General features: G+C 63.3%; 1 protein-coding gene across 2 annotated transcripts in view; it reads left to right on the top strand.

Moving 5' to 3' along the window:
- TNRC18 (trinucleotide repeat containing 18) overlaps window positions 1-15,190 on the top strand; it is an 82,627-nt gene that overhangs the window by 11,170 nt on the left and 56,267 nt on the right. Inside the window, exons 1-4 of one of the 2 annotated variants that reach the window (XM_070064329.2) lie at window positions 9,117-9,269; window positions 10,589-10,744; window positions 12,469-12,594; window positions 12,932-14,605. In XM_070064329.2, coding sequence (XP_069920430.2) covers window positions 9,215-9,269; window positions 10,589-10,744; window positions 12,469-12,594; window positions 12,932-14,605 — 2,011 coding nt within the window. In that variant the 5' untranslated portion in view covers window positions 9,117-9,214. Of the gene's footprint in view, window positions 1-9,116; window positions 9,270-10,588; window positions 10,745-12,468; window positions 12,595-12,931; window positions 14,606-15,190 lie in introns of those variants that run through there. The other variant, XM_070064332.2, reaches the window with a different exon arrangement.

Below are 15,190 nucleotides of genomic sequence, written 5' to 3'. Positions count from 1 at the left end.
TCAAACTATTTTTATTGTTACGGCCTCCTAAAGGTTGTCTTTTCAGCCAGGTGGAACAGTAAATTTCGTTTCTTTATTTTTCTGCAGTTACTAATTGCCTCTGCTTTTCATCAGCTGGACTTTGATCGCTCGCTATGTGTATCGTTTGGGGGTGTCAGTCCGATGAACTGTGCCTTTCTTGGAAACGTCCTTTGGCTGTTCCGTCTTCCTTCTCCGGCCTGGTTTGCCTGCTGCTCTGGCTCCTTGCAGCATCCTCCCAGCCCCCTCTCTCTCTGTTGAATTCCCTGTTTCTCGATTTCCTTGCCTCCTGGTGGCTTGGTTTGCTTTGTTTTGGTGGAGCACATCCTGCAGTAGCTTTCTGCAAAAGGGATGTTGGGAGGCAAATTTTCTGAAGCCTAGAATGTCTGAGAAACTACTTTTTCTGCCTTCACACTCCAGTGAGTTTGTAAATAACATGGCCTTAGGGTCTTGAAGGGATTGCAACATTACCTGTCACATTCCTGTGTTACTTTTGAGGAATATGATGCCATTTTGATGTGTAAACCGTTTTTTCCCCCTTTTTCAAAATACTTAACATCTTTGGAGCCTCATAATTGTTAAGAGCACCACCACACGCTCCATCAGCTACGGGGCCTCGGGCATCCTACCTAACCCTCTCTGCCTCTGTTTTCTCTTACATAAAATTGGCCGGTGCTGTGGCACGGTGCCTTAAGCCACCGTCTGCAGCGTTGGCATCTCACACGGGCACTGGTTCGAGTCCCAGCTGCGCTGTTCCAATCCAGCTCCCTGCTAACGTGCCTGGGAGAGCAGCAGAAGATGGCCTGAGTGTCGGGGCCCCTGTACCCACGTGGGAGACCCGGAAGAAGCTCCTGGCTTCATCCTGGCCCAGGCTTGACCGTCGCGGCCACTCCCGGAATGAACCAGCAGATGAAAGCGCTCCTTCTGTTCCTGGACCCCCGTAACTCTGCCTTTCGAATAAATACATCTTTTTTTTAAGAAAGGATAACAGTACGTACGCCTTAAGGTTGTATGAGGACCGGGTTATGCGGGTGAACACTTCTCCCACATGGGTGCAGGGGCCCAGAGCTGGAGTGTGCACTGTGGCCTCCCATGGTGTGCCTTTTTTTTTTTTTTTTTAAAGATTTATTTGAATGAGTTAGAGAGGGAGAGACAAAGATCTTCCATCTGCTGGTTCACTCCCAAATGGCTCCGACGGCCAGGGCTGGGCCAGGCAGGAGCCAGGAGCTTCTTCCAGTTCCCCTGTGTGGGTGCAGGGCTCCAGGCCCTTGGGCCATCTACCGCTGCTTCCCCAGGCCACAGCAGAGAGCTGGGTCCCCAGTGGAGCAGCCGGGACTCGAACCGGCACCCATATGGGATGTGAGTGTCGCGGGTGGTGGCTTTGCCGGCCCGGGGGTGTCTTGTTTCTGTTTGAATGCGTGCATCGTTCTCATTTTCTCCTCGCTTTGCCTTCTCCGTGGGTTCTCGGCTTTGGAGACGTCTACGGGGGTCCCCCTGGGGTCCTCTGCAGCGAGGGTGGGGCTAGTTACCAAAGAGGAATTCTCTGTGTGTGGCCCGCCCCCCTGTCCTGCACCTCCTGGCCAGCCCCCAGCACCCCGCCTCGCGCACCCAGACCTGTGCGTGCACGGAGGTTCCTTTTGGTCCCCAGCCCTGAGTTCGTGCCATCAGAGGGCTCCCCCTCTTTTCCTAGAAAGCAGGGCTCCTGGGGGGGGGGCGCCACCCCCGGGTCCTCCGCTGGCTGCCCACCACGCGGCCCAGGCCAAGTGCACATCTCCATCCCCGCGCGCGCTCCCCATGCTGCCCCGCAAGTTGTCTCACGGGGCCGTGGCCTTTGGGAAGGGTTTGGATGCGGCCGGTTCCGTGCGCGCTGCTCTCCGCTCTCCGTCCGCACGCCTTGGCTGCAAGCTCAGGGTGGCAGTGAGGTGGACACGCACCTGCATTTCACCCGCGGGGCTCAGGCCTTGACCTGCTCCCTGGCTCCCTTTTAGGATGCCCTGGATGTAAATTTGAGCGCCTGCTTTGTGGGCTGGGGGTCGGGCTGGGGCAAGACAAAGTCCCTGCCAGCCAAGGTGGAGGGACCACGGCTGGGCTACCTCGGGGCTGGGGTCGCTGCGGGAGGAGCTGCGGGGCAGGGCGGGGAGGCTGGGCAGGGGCGAGGCCGGAGGTGGGGGCCCGTGAGACCCTGGAGACCCTCGTGGTGGGGCAGGGCTGCCTGACGCAGACTGGAAGCACAGTCCCCTCTTAGCCGCCGCCACCGCATGGGAGCTTGGAGACGGTGGCCGTAGCCATAGGTTCCGGGGCCCAGCAGTAGTGACAAGGATGCACGGGGTGCCCCCCACCCCTCCAGCTCCCTCTTCTCAGGACGGGAGTGCCCCGCGCTCTGCCTGAAGGCGGGCTGGCCCGGAGCGCTCGTGCGAATGTGTTTACTTTTACTTGCGCTGGATCCTGTGAATTTTGTCAGTGTCAGATGATCCTGGAAGTGACTCAGGATGCCATGCTGCTGTGGTACATTCGGTAGCCCGATTTTACGGCAACTTTGAAAGGCTTTTTTATTTTATTTATTTATGTGAAAGGCAGAGTTACAGAGAGGCAGAGGCAGAAAGAGAGAGAGAGAGAAGGAGGGAGGGAGGGAGGGCAGGCTTCCACCCACTGGTTCACTCCCCAAATGACCACAACGGCTGGAGCTGGGCTGATCCGAAGCCAGGAGCCAGGAGCTTCCTCCAGGTCTCTCAAGCAGGTGCAGGGGCCCAAGGGCTTCAGCCATCTTCCACTGCTTTCCCAGGCCACAGCAGAGAGCTGGATCGGAAGTGGAGCAGCCGGGACTTGAACTGGCGCCCATATGGGATGCCAGCACTGCAGGCTGTGGCTTTACCCGCTACATCACAGCGCCGATCCCCTAAAGGCTTATTTATTTATTTATTTATTTTTAATTTTATTTATTTATTTATTTTTAAATTTTTTTTTGACAGGCAGAGTGGACAGTGAGAGAGAGAGAGACAGAGAGAAAGGTCTTCCTTTTGCCGTTGGTTCACCCTCCAATGGCCGCTGCGGCTGGCGCACCGCGCTGATCCGATGGCAGGAGCCAGGAACCAGGTGCTTCTCCTGGTCTCCCATGGGGTGCAGGGCCCAAGCACCTGGGCCATCCTCCACTGCCTTCCCGGGCCACAGCAGAGAGCTGGCCTGGAAGAGGGGCAACTGGGACAGAATCCGGTGCCCCAACCGGGACTAGAACCCGGTGTGCCGGTGCCGCAAGGCAGAGGATTAGCCTAGCGAGCCGCGGCGCCGGCCTAAAGGCTTATTTATTAATTTGAAAGGCAGAGTTGCAGTGGGGGTGGGGGTGGGGAGGCAGAGGGAGCCCCTTGATCTGCTGGTTCTCTCTCAGAGCGCCGCGAGGTCGGGGCTGAGCCAGGAGCCTCAACCCCGGGAGGGGAGCTGTTCTCTGCCGCTTTCCCAGGCCCTTCGCAGGGAGCTGGATGGGAAGTGGAGCAGCCAGGACACAAACCGGCACCCGTATCGGCCGCCTTACCTGCCGCACCACAGCACCAGCCCCTGACGGTGTCACCTGACCTACAGCACTGACCAACTTTCCCTGTCTGACCGCCCACCTGCAGGCTTTCTCCAGGGCCTGGAGGAGTCCAGCCCTCGCCCACGGAGGTGTTTCCCCACGGGCATCTTCAGCAACCTGGTGGTCCGTCCTTCCTTCCTTCCTTCCTTCCTTCCTTCCTTCCTTCCTTCCTTCCTTCCTTCCTTCTTCCTCCCCTCCCCTCCCCTCCCCTCCCCTCCCCTCCCCTCCCCTCCCCTCCCCTCCCCTCCCCTCCCCTCTCCTCTCCTCTCCTCTCCTTTCCTTTCCTTTCCTTTCCTTTCCTTTTTTTTGACAAGCACAGTTAGTGAGAGAGAGAGAGAGACAGAGAAAGGTCTTCCTTCCATTGGTTCACTCCCCAAATGGCCGCTATGGCTGGCGCGCTGTGCTGATCTGAAGCCAGGAGCCAGGTGCTTCTCCTGGTCTCCCATGGGGTGCAGGGCCCAAGCACTTGGGCCATCCTCCACTGTACTCCCGGGCCACAGCAGAGAGCTGGCCTGGAAGAGGGGCAACCGGGACAGAATCTGGCACTCCAACCAGGACTAGAACCCGGTGTGCCGGCACCGCAAGGCGGAGGATTAGCCTAGTGAGCTGCGGCGCTGGCCTGCTTTTCCCCGTTAGGGCTCCATGCCTCTCGGAGTGGCCTGTGTGCATGGCGGGAAGCAGCGGGGTCAGGCATCCTGGTGCAGCACCTGAGCCATCACCGCTCGGGACACCCACATCCGACGTCGGAGCGCCAGGGTGGAGTCCTGGCTGCCCTGCTTCCTCTCCGGCTTCCTGCTAGCAGCACCCTGGGAGGCAGTGGCTCGAGTGCTGGGGTCCCCGCCCCCACCTGGGAAACCACGGTGGTGGTTCAGGTTCGTGGCTTTTGACCTGGCCCAGCCCTGGGTTTTGTGGCCATTTTGGGGAGGGGAGTAGCAGGTGGAAATCTTCTCTCTCTCTGTCTCTCTTTCCTTCTCCTCTTTCTCTTTTTCCTTTCTCTCTCTCTGTCTCTCTCTCTTCCTGTCTCTGTCTCCCTCTGTCTCTCTGTCTCTCTCTCTCTGTCTCTGTCTCTCTCTGTCTCTGTCTCTCTGTCTCTCTCTCTCTCTCTGTCTCTCTCTGTCTCTCTGTCTCTGTCTCCCTCTGTCTCTGTCTCCCTCTGTCTCTCTCTGCCGTGGCTTTCCCAAGCCGGGCAGTAGCATTGTTTGCCGAGGCCTGGCCTGTTTCTCCGCGCCAGCCAGGTGCTGGTGTCCGTTGGCCACACTACCTGTTCTGATGTCCCCAAGTACCTTCTCCATCCGCCACGTTGCCTTTGCTGCTGTTGACCTCTGTTTCAGTTTTTTTTTTTTTAATATTTGTTTTGGGGGCCGGCGCTGTGGCGCAGTGGGTGGCAGGGGCCCCCACCGCCTGCTGCCTCCCAGGGGAGAGGGCAGACAGAAGCCTGGGCGGGTGTGCTGGAAGGGCAGCGCCCAGCCCACCATTGCTAACTGCGGCTCGGGTGTGTGGGGGACCCTTTCCTGGGACCCTCGTGGTTGGTTGCCTTCTATGTTCCGGGGCTACTGTTGGGGACCTGGGGTGGAGGATGAGGCGGAAGCAGAGCCCAGACGTGGGTGGGGGGCCGTGGGCGGGGCGGGAGCCTAGGCGGGCTCAGCAGGCCGTGTGCTGCAGGGGAGGGCGTTGGCTTTCCCTCCATGGAAGCTTCTGGGGTGAGAAGTTGCTGTCCGCCCGAGCCTGCAGGCAGGTGACGGTGCCAGGATCTGGAAGGGCCGAGAGACCCAGCCCTGGACTCACAGGCCGAGAGCATCGCGGTCTCCAGGCACGTGGGCCATCTTCTGCTGCTTTCCCAGGCGCCTTCGCAGGGAGCTGGATCGGAAGGGGGGCATATGGGATGCCTGTATTGCACGCGGTGGTTTAGCTAGTTACGCCACAATGCCAGCCCGCACAATTAAATTTTTTAAAAAAGATTATTATTTGAAAGAGAAGGAGAGAGACACAGAGAGAGATGGGTCGATCTTCCATTTGCTGGTTCACTCCCCGGATGGTTGCAAAAGCTGGGGCTGGGCCAGGCTGAAGCCAGGAGCCAGAAGCTTCATCCGGGTCTCCCATGTGAGTGCAGGGGCCCAGGGACTTGGGCCATCTTCCGCTGCTTTCCCAGGTCATTAGCAGGAAGCCGGATTGGAAGTGGAGCAGCCGGGACTTGAACCAGCACTCGTATGGGATGCTGTGGCTGCACCACAGCGCCAGCCCAAAATTTAATTTTTTATTTCACAAAAGGACAAGTGATACTTGGGAGGTGGTCTTCCTCAGACCCTTTTCTTAGCTGCTCTGAGCCCCAGCTTTTGTAAGTCAGTACCCCGCCCCCAGCCCATTGAGCGCATGGTAAGCCCCGCCCCCATGGACTCTGGATCCGATGATGACCCCTGCAGATCCCCCTGTTCCGTTCCTGTGCTGAACCCCCATGGGCGGAGAACAGCTGTGAGTGACGCAACAGAGCAATCGTTACAAGACGCCCTAATGAAAGTTAGCTGGACGGGATCGCCCTCCCTCTTTCTCTTGAGAGGTGGAATTTTCCATTTAATATTTTCGGGCTGTGGTTGACCACCGGCAGCTGAGGCCGCTGATAGGGGCAGAGCAGTAATGAAATAGCCGGCGTTACGTGGCGCGCGCCGCACGCTCCGCACTCTGCAAACACGAGCTTGCATCGTCCGTACATGGGCCGCATCACACAGCCTGGGGGAACGCAGACAGCTGCCCCGAGACGCCGGCACGCGGGTGTCCCCTCCGGGCTTGTGTCTGTGCCCTCTCCCGGGAACCCTCTGTCTCAGTCCTCCCCCGGGGGCCAGCAGCTCCCGTGTGGCATGGCTCAGATCCCGGGGTTCCACTGTCACTGTTGACGCAGCCTCCACGTGGTGGACACACAGGCCGTCTCCGGTTTGGTGGGGATGAAGGGGCGAGGGGGAAGACCCCCCTCTTGGCTCCTGGCGGCCCTCGTGGGACTCCCCCACAGCAGGTGGTCAGAGCCTGGTCTGCCGCTGGGGAGCCCCTCGCAGCCCCGCCCCTGCCGCAGGCCTGTGTGGCTCGGTTGTCTGCTCCAGGAACGGCTGGGGTGGAGAGCAGTCTCAGCCGGTGGGCGGGCAGTGGTTAAGCCTGCATTGTGCCGGGGTCCGTGGAGCGGGTCAGCGTTCATTCCCATCAGGAACGTGTGTGTGTGCGTGCGTGTGTGTGTGTGTGTGTGGTGTCCACAGTCAATGGTTTTAGCTTCCTTCCGCTGGTTCACTCCACAAATGGCCGCCATGGCCAGAGCTGGGCCAGACCGAAGCCAGACCGAAGCCAGCTACCCAGAGCCTCCCACACGGGTGCAGGGGCCCAAGCACTTGGGCCATCTTCCACTGCTTTCCCAGGCCATTAGCAAGGAGCTGGATCGGAAAAGGAGCAGCCAGGGCTTCAACCAGCGCCCTTACGGGATGCTGGTGCTACAGGTGGAGGCTTGACCTGCTACGCCACAGTGCCAGCCCTGGGTTTTAGTTTTTAAAAATTGTTGATTTTGGTCCCTGGCACCGTGGCCCAGTGCGTTAAGCTGCTATGATGTCCACATCCCACATGGGCACCAGTTCGAGTCCCAGCTGCTCCACTTCCGTTCCAGCTCTCTGCTGATGCACCTGGGAAAGCAGCAGAAGATGGCCCAAGTCCCTGTCCCCTGCGCCCATGTGGGAGACCTGTGTGGAGTTCTGAGCTCCTGGCTCCTGCTTGGCCTCGGCCTGTTTTGGCTGTGTGGGGAGTGAACCAGTGGACTGAAGCTTGCTTTCTCTGGGTTTCCTTCTCTAACTCTGCTTTTCCAATACATACATATATTTTTAAACAGTTTTAGCCATTTGAAAGGCAGAGTTACAGATCAAGAGAGAGAGAGAGAGAGAGAATGCGTCCGTCTGCTGTTTCACACTCCAAATGGTCCTAACAGCTGGGGCTGGGCCAGGAGCCAGGAGCGTCTTCCGGGTCTCCCACATGGGTAGAGGGGCCCACAGTCTTCCACTGCTTTCCCAGGTGCGTTAGCAGGGAGCTGGATCAGAAGTGGAGCAGCCGGGACATGAACCGGTGCCTATGTGGGATGCCGGCGCTGTAGGAGGCGGCTTTAATTCCCTATGCCACAATGCTGGCCCCAGTAAATAAGTCTTTTAAAGAACGTTATTAGAGAGAGAAAAGAGCTTGTTTACCTACTGGTTCATCCCCCAAGAGCCTGTGACAGCAGGTGTTGGGTCAGGCTGCAGCCTGGCACCCGGAACTCCTGGTCTCCCATGTGGGTGACGGGGACCCAGGTACTTGAGCCATCGTCTCAAGTCTTTCCAGGGTGCACGTTAGCAGGAAGCCGGAGTCTGAGTGGAAGCCAGGACGGGAGCCGGGCCCTCTGGATGTGGGGTGTGGCGTCAGTGCTGGCGGTGCCCAGGCCAAGAGGGCGAAAGAGGTGGCACGGAGAGCCCTGGTCACCAAGGGGCGGGGTGGGAGCGGGGAGGGGAGGAGACCCCCAACTCAGCTCATCAGCTTAGCTTTGGGGGGTTCACACAGTCTGGCAGGCAGGTGAGCTTTGACCCCTCTGTCGCTGCCTTCTGGGTCAACCTGGGTAGCCCCTGCTGGGTCCCAGGGGCGCGTGGAGCCTCAGGCTGGGGTGGGGGCTGGCCTCCGAGAAAGGTGGCTGGCCACTGTGGCCACTCAGCCAGCAGCCTGGAGACCCCGGTGGCGGGGCAGGTGGTGGGCGCTTGTCTGCTCCTGGCCTGGGGAGACGGGCGGGGACAGCCTGAGGCTGCTGAAGCCTCATTGAGGTTATGGGGCCCCTCTTGGGGGTCAGGGGCTACCTTTCTCTCTTCTCTTGTGGTACGGGCTGCCCTGGGCCTGTGTGCGTGAGAAGTGACGCATCCTTGCTATTCCGCCACGGAGCCCCCGCTGCTGGGGAGGGAACTGGCTAGGGTGGGAGGGGCGGACAGTAAGTACCCGGGTGCACAGATCTGTGCCTGCACGTTGTCACAGGCTGATTCTGGGTCTGCCGGGACCCCCGGGGGTCAGGGACGGTGGCAGCAGAGCGAGGCGGGGTCTAGAAGGAGGTGGGGAGGGGTGGAGCAGGTGCGGAGCAGGTGCCTGAGTGGCGAAGTCTGATCTGCACTGGGCAGCCGCTGTCCAGCCATGGCTGGCGGGCAGTTCATGGCCATCAGTGCCACCGTCCTCAAAGCCAGGCCAGCAGGGGTCACACGCCCATTTTGTAGAGCTGTAAACAGGGCCCAGAGTGGCCCTGCCTTGCCCCTGTCCCTGGGGATCCCCCGCCGCCTGACCCAGCCAGGGAGGAGGGAGCTCTCGCACCGTTGGGACCTGTGGTGGGCGGGGGCCGTTGGTGGTATCCGGGCCCAACGCTCCGGCGGGCGGCCCGGGTGCTGCTTCAGGGCGGGTTTCACAAGCCCGGGCAGGGCAGGCCCCGGCTGCAGGGCTTCCGTGGGCCCGGGGCAGGAAGAGCTGGCTGCTGATGTAAGCCCTTGCGCAAACTTCTGGCTGCCGGCTTCCGGAGCCTTCCGCCCGCCTGCCCGCCACAGCGAGGAGGAAGCCTGGGGCCGGGCAGGGCCCAGAGGCCCTGCTGGCCCAGCGTGGGCCGCATGGATGGACCGAGAGGCCACCATGGCCCTGGGGCCCGAGGGCTTGGCGCCGGAGTCCGGTGAGGGGCTGGGCTGGACCGCGGGAGGCGGGCCCGGTGGTGGCTCGGGGCAGATGGGGCGGGTGGCGGCGGCCCCCGTTGTCTTGCCTGCTTCTGTCTCTGTTCTGGGGGACTGGGGCGGAGCCCCTGGCCCTCACAGCCTGGGTTCCCCCATGCATACCCTGGTGGTGCCAGGTCGGGTGTTTTGGGGTCCCGTGTCCCAGGAGGTGGTCGCTTTGCGCCTGTGTTGTGTGGGCTCTGCAAACCGGGCTTCTGGACACCCCAAGATGGGGCTGGGGTCTGTGAGCCCCCTGCGCTCTGGACCGGGGTGGTTGGGCGCTAGAGCCCCACATGCCAGGCCACCTGACTTCCGTATGCCAGCTGCAGCCAGCGCCTCAGAGAGGGTGTCTGTGGCGGCACACGGGGGCCCTGTGGGGGCTGGGTGAGCGCTGGGCCCAGTCCTGTGTTTGGGGCTTGGCAACCTCCTCCCAAGGGTGCTGGCGAGAGGATGGGGCAGCTCTCCGGGAGTGGCACCGCTGCTGTTGGTGACTCTCATTACTGTCATACACCGCCTGTTCTTACCGTCGTTTGCCATCATCCAGCACGGCTCCCCCCTTCAGTTCTTAAAGGCAGATGTATTTATTCCCATTCTGCTGATTGGCAAACTGAGGCATGGATAGGGAACTCCTTGTCCCAGGTCTCCCTCTGGCCCCTGACCCCAGGGCCTGCCAGCGTCTTCCTTTGGAGCTGGTGGGGCCGAGCCCCTGGTGGCAGCGGAGAGGTGTCCTGTTGAGTGTGGGTAGCCAGTTAGTCAGCTGGGCTGGACGGGGTGGGTGTGGCTCCCATCCGGGCCCCAGCCTATCTGGATGGTCCCCCCAAGTGGCAGTTGGTCAGCTCGGCCCTTGCTAGTGGGGACCCTGGCTCGCTGGAGGGATGGGCCCCTCCCCTCCGGGCACGGCTCCTGCCCCGTGCACCCTTGTCCGCGAGGGAGCTCACCCATCCGTGAGCCTCACCTTCCTGGGCTATGCAGTGGGCACGTGGGCTAGCTCACGGAAGTCACTCTGTGGGCCCGGGGTGTCCTCCCCGGTCTCTGTGGCCCCGGGAAGCCCTGCCCCCCACTTGCCTGAGACTTCCCTTTGCGGGTGGGGAGTAGGCGCCCCCTCTGACTTGGGAGGGGGATCCGGGCTCACAGAACCCTCCCTGAGGGCGTGGCCGAGGTGGCAGCGGGCCAGGGCTGTGGGGGCGGGACGTCTCTGGCCATCATGCCTGTGTCAGCTCCGTGCAGTTCAGGGCTGTGGGGGTCTCGGGGCGGCGACTTCATGGCCTCCTTCTCTCCACAGGCGAGGCCTTCCTGGGCAGCTTCGTGGCCAGCGGGATGGGCCCCTCAGCCTCGTCCCACGGGAGCCCGGTGCCCCTGCCCTCTGACCTCTCCTTCCGCTCGCCCACCCCGAGCAACCTGCCCATGGTGCAGCTGTGGGCAGCCCACGCCCATGAAGGTAAGGAGTGGGCAGGTGGGCGGGGCTGCCCGGTGCCATCCCCACCACCTTTTGCCTTGGCACTTTTTTTTTTAAAGATTTATTTGAAAGTCAAGAGTTACACAGAGACAGAGAGGCGGGGGTGGGTGGGTGGGGGGCTCTTCCATCTGCTGGTTCACTCCCCAATTGGCTGCAACAGCCAGAGCCATGCCAATCCAAAGCCAGGAGCCAGGAGCTTCTTCTGGGTCTCCCACACGGGTGCAGGGGCCCAAGGACTTGGGCCATCTTCTACTGCCTTCCCAGGCCACAGCAGAGAGCTGGGTTGGAAGTGGAGCAGCCGGGACTTGAACCGGCGTCCATATGGGATGCCAGCTTTACCCGCTATGCCACAGCACTGGCCCCCCCCCCCCAGCACGTCTCAAGTCTGCCAGCCTCCCCCTCCCCAGCATGGTTACTCCTCCTCTCTGGTTGGTGGGGTCAGCCCTGGTCCCCTGACTTCCCTGCCCTTCCTCCGTTTACTGCTGTTCCCTGCTGTCACCGGGTCTTTGCACAGCTACCCTCCTGTCTGCAGCTCCACCCACCTGCTGGCCCGCTCAGCGCACCTGCTCCTCTCCCCACCCTGTTCCGGGGCAGGCCGTGTGGGCCCTGAGGGCCTGGTGTGCTGGCCGCACCTTCTCACTTAGAGGCTGGTTTATTTACTAACCCTGGGGGCAGAGGGCCCTCTTGCTGCAGCCTTGTCTCTGTGGGGGTTGCTGAACTCTGTGAGTCCTGGAGTCTCCTTCCCCGTTGTTGGGAAAGACCCTGGAGGCCCTGCCCCCCACCCCCATCTCTCCCCTGGCTGTGCATCGTGGCTGCCCAGGTTCAGGTCCCCCGGGTTCCTCCTGTGGGCCCCGCTAGGTTCTGCCAGATTGCAGGGCTGGGTGCACCCCCCTGGGCTGGGGGCTCCACCTGGTCGTAGGACCCCCGTCCAGTCTTTAAAGTGCTGCTCCCATAACAGGAAAGCCCCCAGGCCATTCTGCCCGGCTCCCTGGGGAAGTCCTGTGGAGGCCCCCTGCGTGGGGCCCTGCCTCTGCAGGAAGTGGGGGTTTGGCCAGGCCTTCCTGGCCCTGTTAGCCAGGGGCAGGGCCCTGCTGTGCCACCATCCAGCCCTGAGGCTCCTCCCCCCGCCACCTCGCCCCAGGTGCTGTGGACCTGATGAGCTTGTGGGACACTGTGGGGACTGTTGTACCCCTTGGACAGATGAGAGGGCAGAGGCCCGCTGCCTGTGTGCCAGCATCGGAACACCTCTGTCTGGGGCTTCTTGCATCCTGTGATTGTTGCTGACGGCAGTCAGATGAGGCTGGGGGAGAGGACCCCAGCCTGAGGGCACTCTGGAGGCCTGGGGTACCTGGGTCCCTCAGGGGTGTCCGTGGGCCCGGGGTTCCCTGTGCCCAGGCGCAGAGCATCAGGACCCTTGCCCGGGCGCCTGGCCACCTAACTTTGCGAAGCCATCACTCCCCATGTCCCTAGAGGGCTTGCTTCTGTTCCTGTCTGTCCCACAGCGCCCTGATTCCGGGCAGCACTGGTGAGGGGCTGGGAAGGACCCTTGGTAGGAGGAATTCCTCCTGGGCAGCCAGAGAGAGGCTGGGTGCGGTGAGGTTCAGAGAAGACAGGTGACGAGCCCAGGTCACACAGCAGAGAAGGGGCCCCGTTCAGACCAGTCGGCGGTCTGTGAAAACCAGCCCGGTTTCCCCCCTCTTTTGCAGGCTTCTCCCACATGCCCAGCGGGCTGTGCCCATCCTACCTCCACCTGAACCACCTGGAGCCCCCTAGCAGTGGGAGCCCCCTCCTCAGCCAGCTGGGCCAGCCCAGCATTTTCGATGCCCAGAAAGGTGAGAGGGGGGCTGGGGGATGGGAGAGGGCGGCTGCGGAGACTCCTAGGAGGGGTTGGGGTGTCTCAGATCCCAGCTGTATTTTCCTAGACCCTCTCTGCGATGCTGTTTGGAGACCCTAGCCCCAAGGGGCCCGCACAGCCTCCCTGGGGGCCTGCCGATGGCCTCCAGGCACCTTCGCCACTTCCTTTCCTTGTTTAGCTCTGCTGGGCCTCTGGGCAGCTTTTAAAACAACACCCCTGGCCTCTGTCCTTTGGCAAATGGGAGACTGCTCCTGGGGCCCCGGGACGGGTTGGGGGTGAAGTCCTCTGGCTCACTGTGGGACCCCTCTCTGCAGACGGCTTCTACCTGGCCGCCCCCGGAGCGCCCAGCGCCCTGCACTCTCACGCGCCCTCCTCAAGGACCCCCGGGGGCCACTCCTCCTCGGCTGCCCCAGCCAAAGGCTCCGCCTCCTCGTCCTCGTCCTCCTCCTCATCCTCGTCGTCCTCCCGGGAAGGACCTGCCAAAGAGCGCGCGGGCCGCGGCGGGGAGCCGCCTCCGCTCTTCGGCAAGAAGGACCCGCGGGCTCGTGAGGAGGCGGCGCGCGTGGTGGACCTGACCCAGGAGGCGCGGGCCGACGGCCGCCAGGACCGCGCGCCCCCGCGCCTCGCCGAGCGCCTGTCCCCCTTCCTGGCTGAGGCCAAGGGCAAGGGCGCGGGGGACCCGGGGCTGCCCGCCTTGGTGGCCGAGTCGGGCCGCGCCGGCGCCAAGGAGGCGGCCCGGCAGGACGAGAGCGCGCGGCTGCTGCGGCGTGCGGAGGCCCTGCTGCCGCCCGGGCCGCGGCCCTGCCCCTCGCCGCTGCCCCCGCCCCCGCCGCCGCCCCCACCGCCGCCCAAGGGCCCGCCCGCGCCCCCCGCCTCCGCGCCCGCTGGCGTCTACACCGTGTTCCGCGAGCCGGGCCGGGAGCACCGCGTGGTGGCGCCCACCTTTGTGCCTTCCGTGGAGGCCTTCGACGAGCGCGCCGGGCCCATCCAGATCGCGTCCCAGGCGCGCGACGCCCACGCCCACGCCCGCGCGCGGGAGCGCGAGGTGGCCCGGCCGGGCGTCCTGCAGGCGCCCCCCGGCTCCCCGCGGCCCCTGGAGCGGCCCGAGGCCCTGCGCGAGAAGAACTCCGTCATCCGCTCGCTCAAGCGGCCGCCGCCGCCCGCCGACGCTCCTCCGGCCCGCACCGCGCGCGCCTCCCCGGACCCCCGCACCTATCTGCCCGCCAAGGAGCTGCTGCGGCCCGAGGCGGAGCCGCGGCCTTGCGAGCGCGTGCCCCGCGGCCCGGCCACCGCCGCCCAGCAGGCCGCCAAGCTCTTCGGCCTGGAGCCTGGGCGGCCGCCCCCGCCCACGGGGCCCGAGCCCAAGTGGAAGCCCTTTGAACTGGGCAACTTCGCCACCACGCAGATGGCCGTGCTGGCCGCACAGCACCACCACGCCGGCCGCGCCGAGGACGAGGCCGTGGGGGCCGCCTCCAAGAAGGCCTACCTGGACCCGGGGGCGGCGCTGCCCCGCGCCTCGGCGCCCTGCGGCCGGCCAGGCGCTGACCTGCACCCCGCGGCGCACGCGCCCGGAGAGGCCTCGGCCATGCAGAGCCTCATCAAGTACAGCGGCAGCTTCGCGCGCGAGGCGGTGGCGGTGCGCCCCGGCGGCTGCGGCAAGAAGAGCCCGTTTGGAGGCCTGGGCACCATGAAGCCCGAGCCAGCGCCCACGTCTGCGGGCGCACCCCGGGCCCAGGCCCGCCTGCCGCACCCCGGCGGCCCCGCCGCGGCGGGCAGCGGCCGGCAGCTGAAGCGGGACCCGGAGAGGCCCGAGAGCACCAAGGCCTTCGGGCGCGATGGCTCTGGGGCCCAGGGCGAGGTTGAAGTGCGGCACCCGCCGGTGGGCATCGCCGTGGCCGTGGCCCGGCAGAAGGACAGCGGCGGCAGTAGCCGGCTGGGGCCCGGCCTGGGGGAGCAGGAGCGATCCTTGTCGCTGAACACCGTCAAAGGTACGTCCACGCCGGCTGGCCCTGGCTTGCGTTTGCCCTACCCACGCACTGTGGCCGCGATGGGAAGTTCAGTGCGGTTTGGAAATAGAACGGCGCAGAAAATGCCGGAGAGGTCTAGAACATTCCATGTCCTCAACACCTTGGGCGCTTTGCCGGCTTTCCCCGAGTTCGTCTTGCCGTGCACATGTGTGTTGGGCCGTGGCAAACGCGTGGTAGCAGCACCGTGTTACGGCTGCGGATAGTCTGCTGAGAGCCCGTACCGCAGCTCAGGCAGTGGGCATTCTGGTTTCCCGCCTCGTGGTGGTCTGTGTTCCGAGGGTCGCGGTGAGTGGATGAGTGTTTTTTTTTTTTCTTGGCTTGTTTATTTATTTGGAAAGCAGAGTTAGAGAGAGGCAGAGTGAGAGAGAGGTTTTCCATCCACTGGTTCACTCCTCAGATGGCCGCAGCGGTGGGAACTGTGCCCAACAGGAGCCAGGAGCTTCTTGTAGGTGCAGGGGCCCGAGGACGTGGGCCATCCTCCACTGCTTTCCCAGGCCACAGCAGCGAGCTGGATCGTAAGTGGAGCAGCCCGGACTCGAACCGGCG

The sequence above is a fragment of the Oryctolagus cuniculus genome, chromosome 19 (assembly GCF_051225735.1).
Source record: "Oryctolagus cuniculus isolate XC-2025 breed Fujian yellow rabbit chromosome 19, ASM5122573v1, whole genome shotgun sequence".
Classification (NCBI taxonomy): Eukaryota; Metazoa; Chordata; class Mammalia; order Lagomorpha; family Leporidae; genus Oryctolagus; species Oryctolagus cuniculus.
This window is presented reverse-complemented; position numbering and strand designations above follow the sequence as displayed.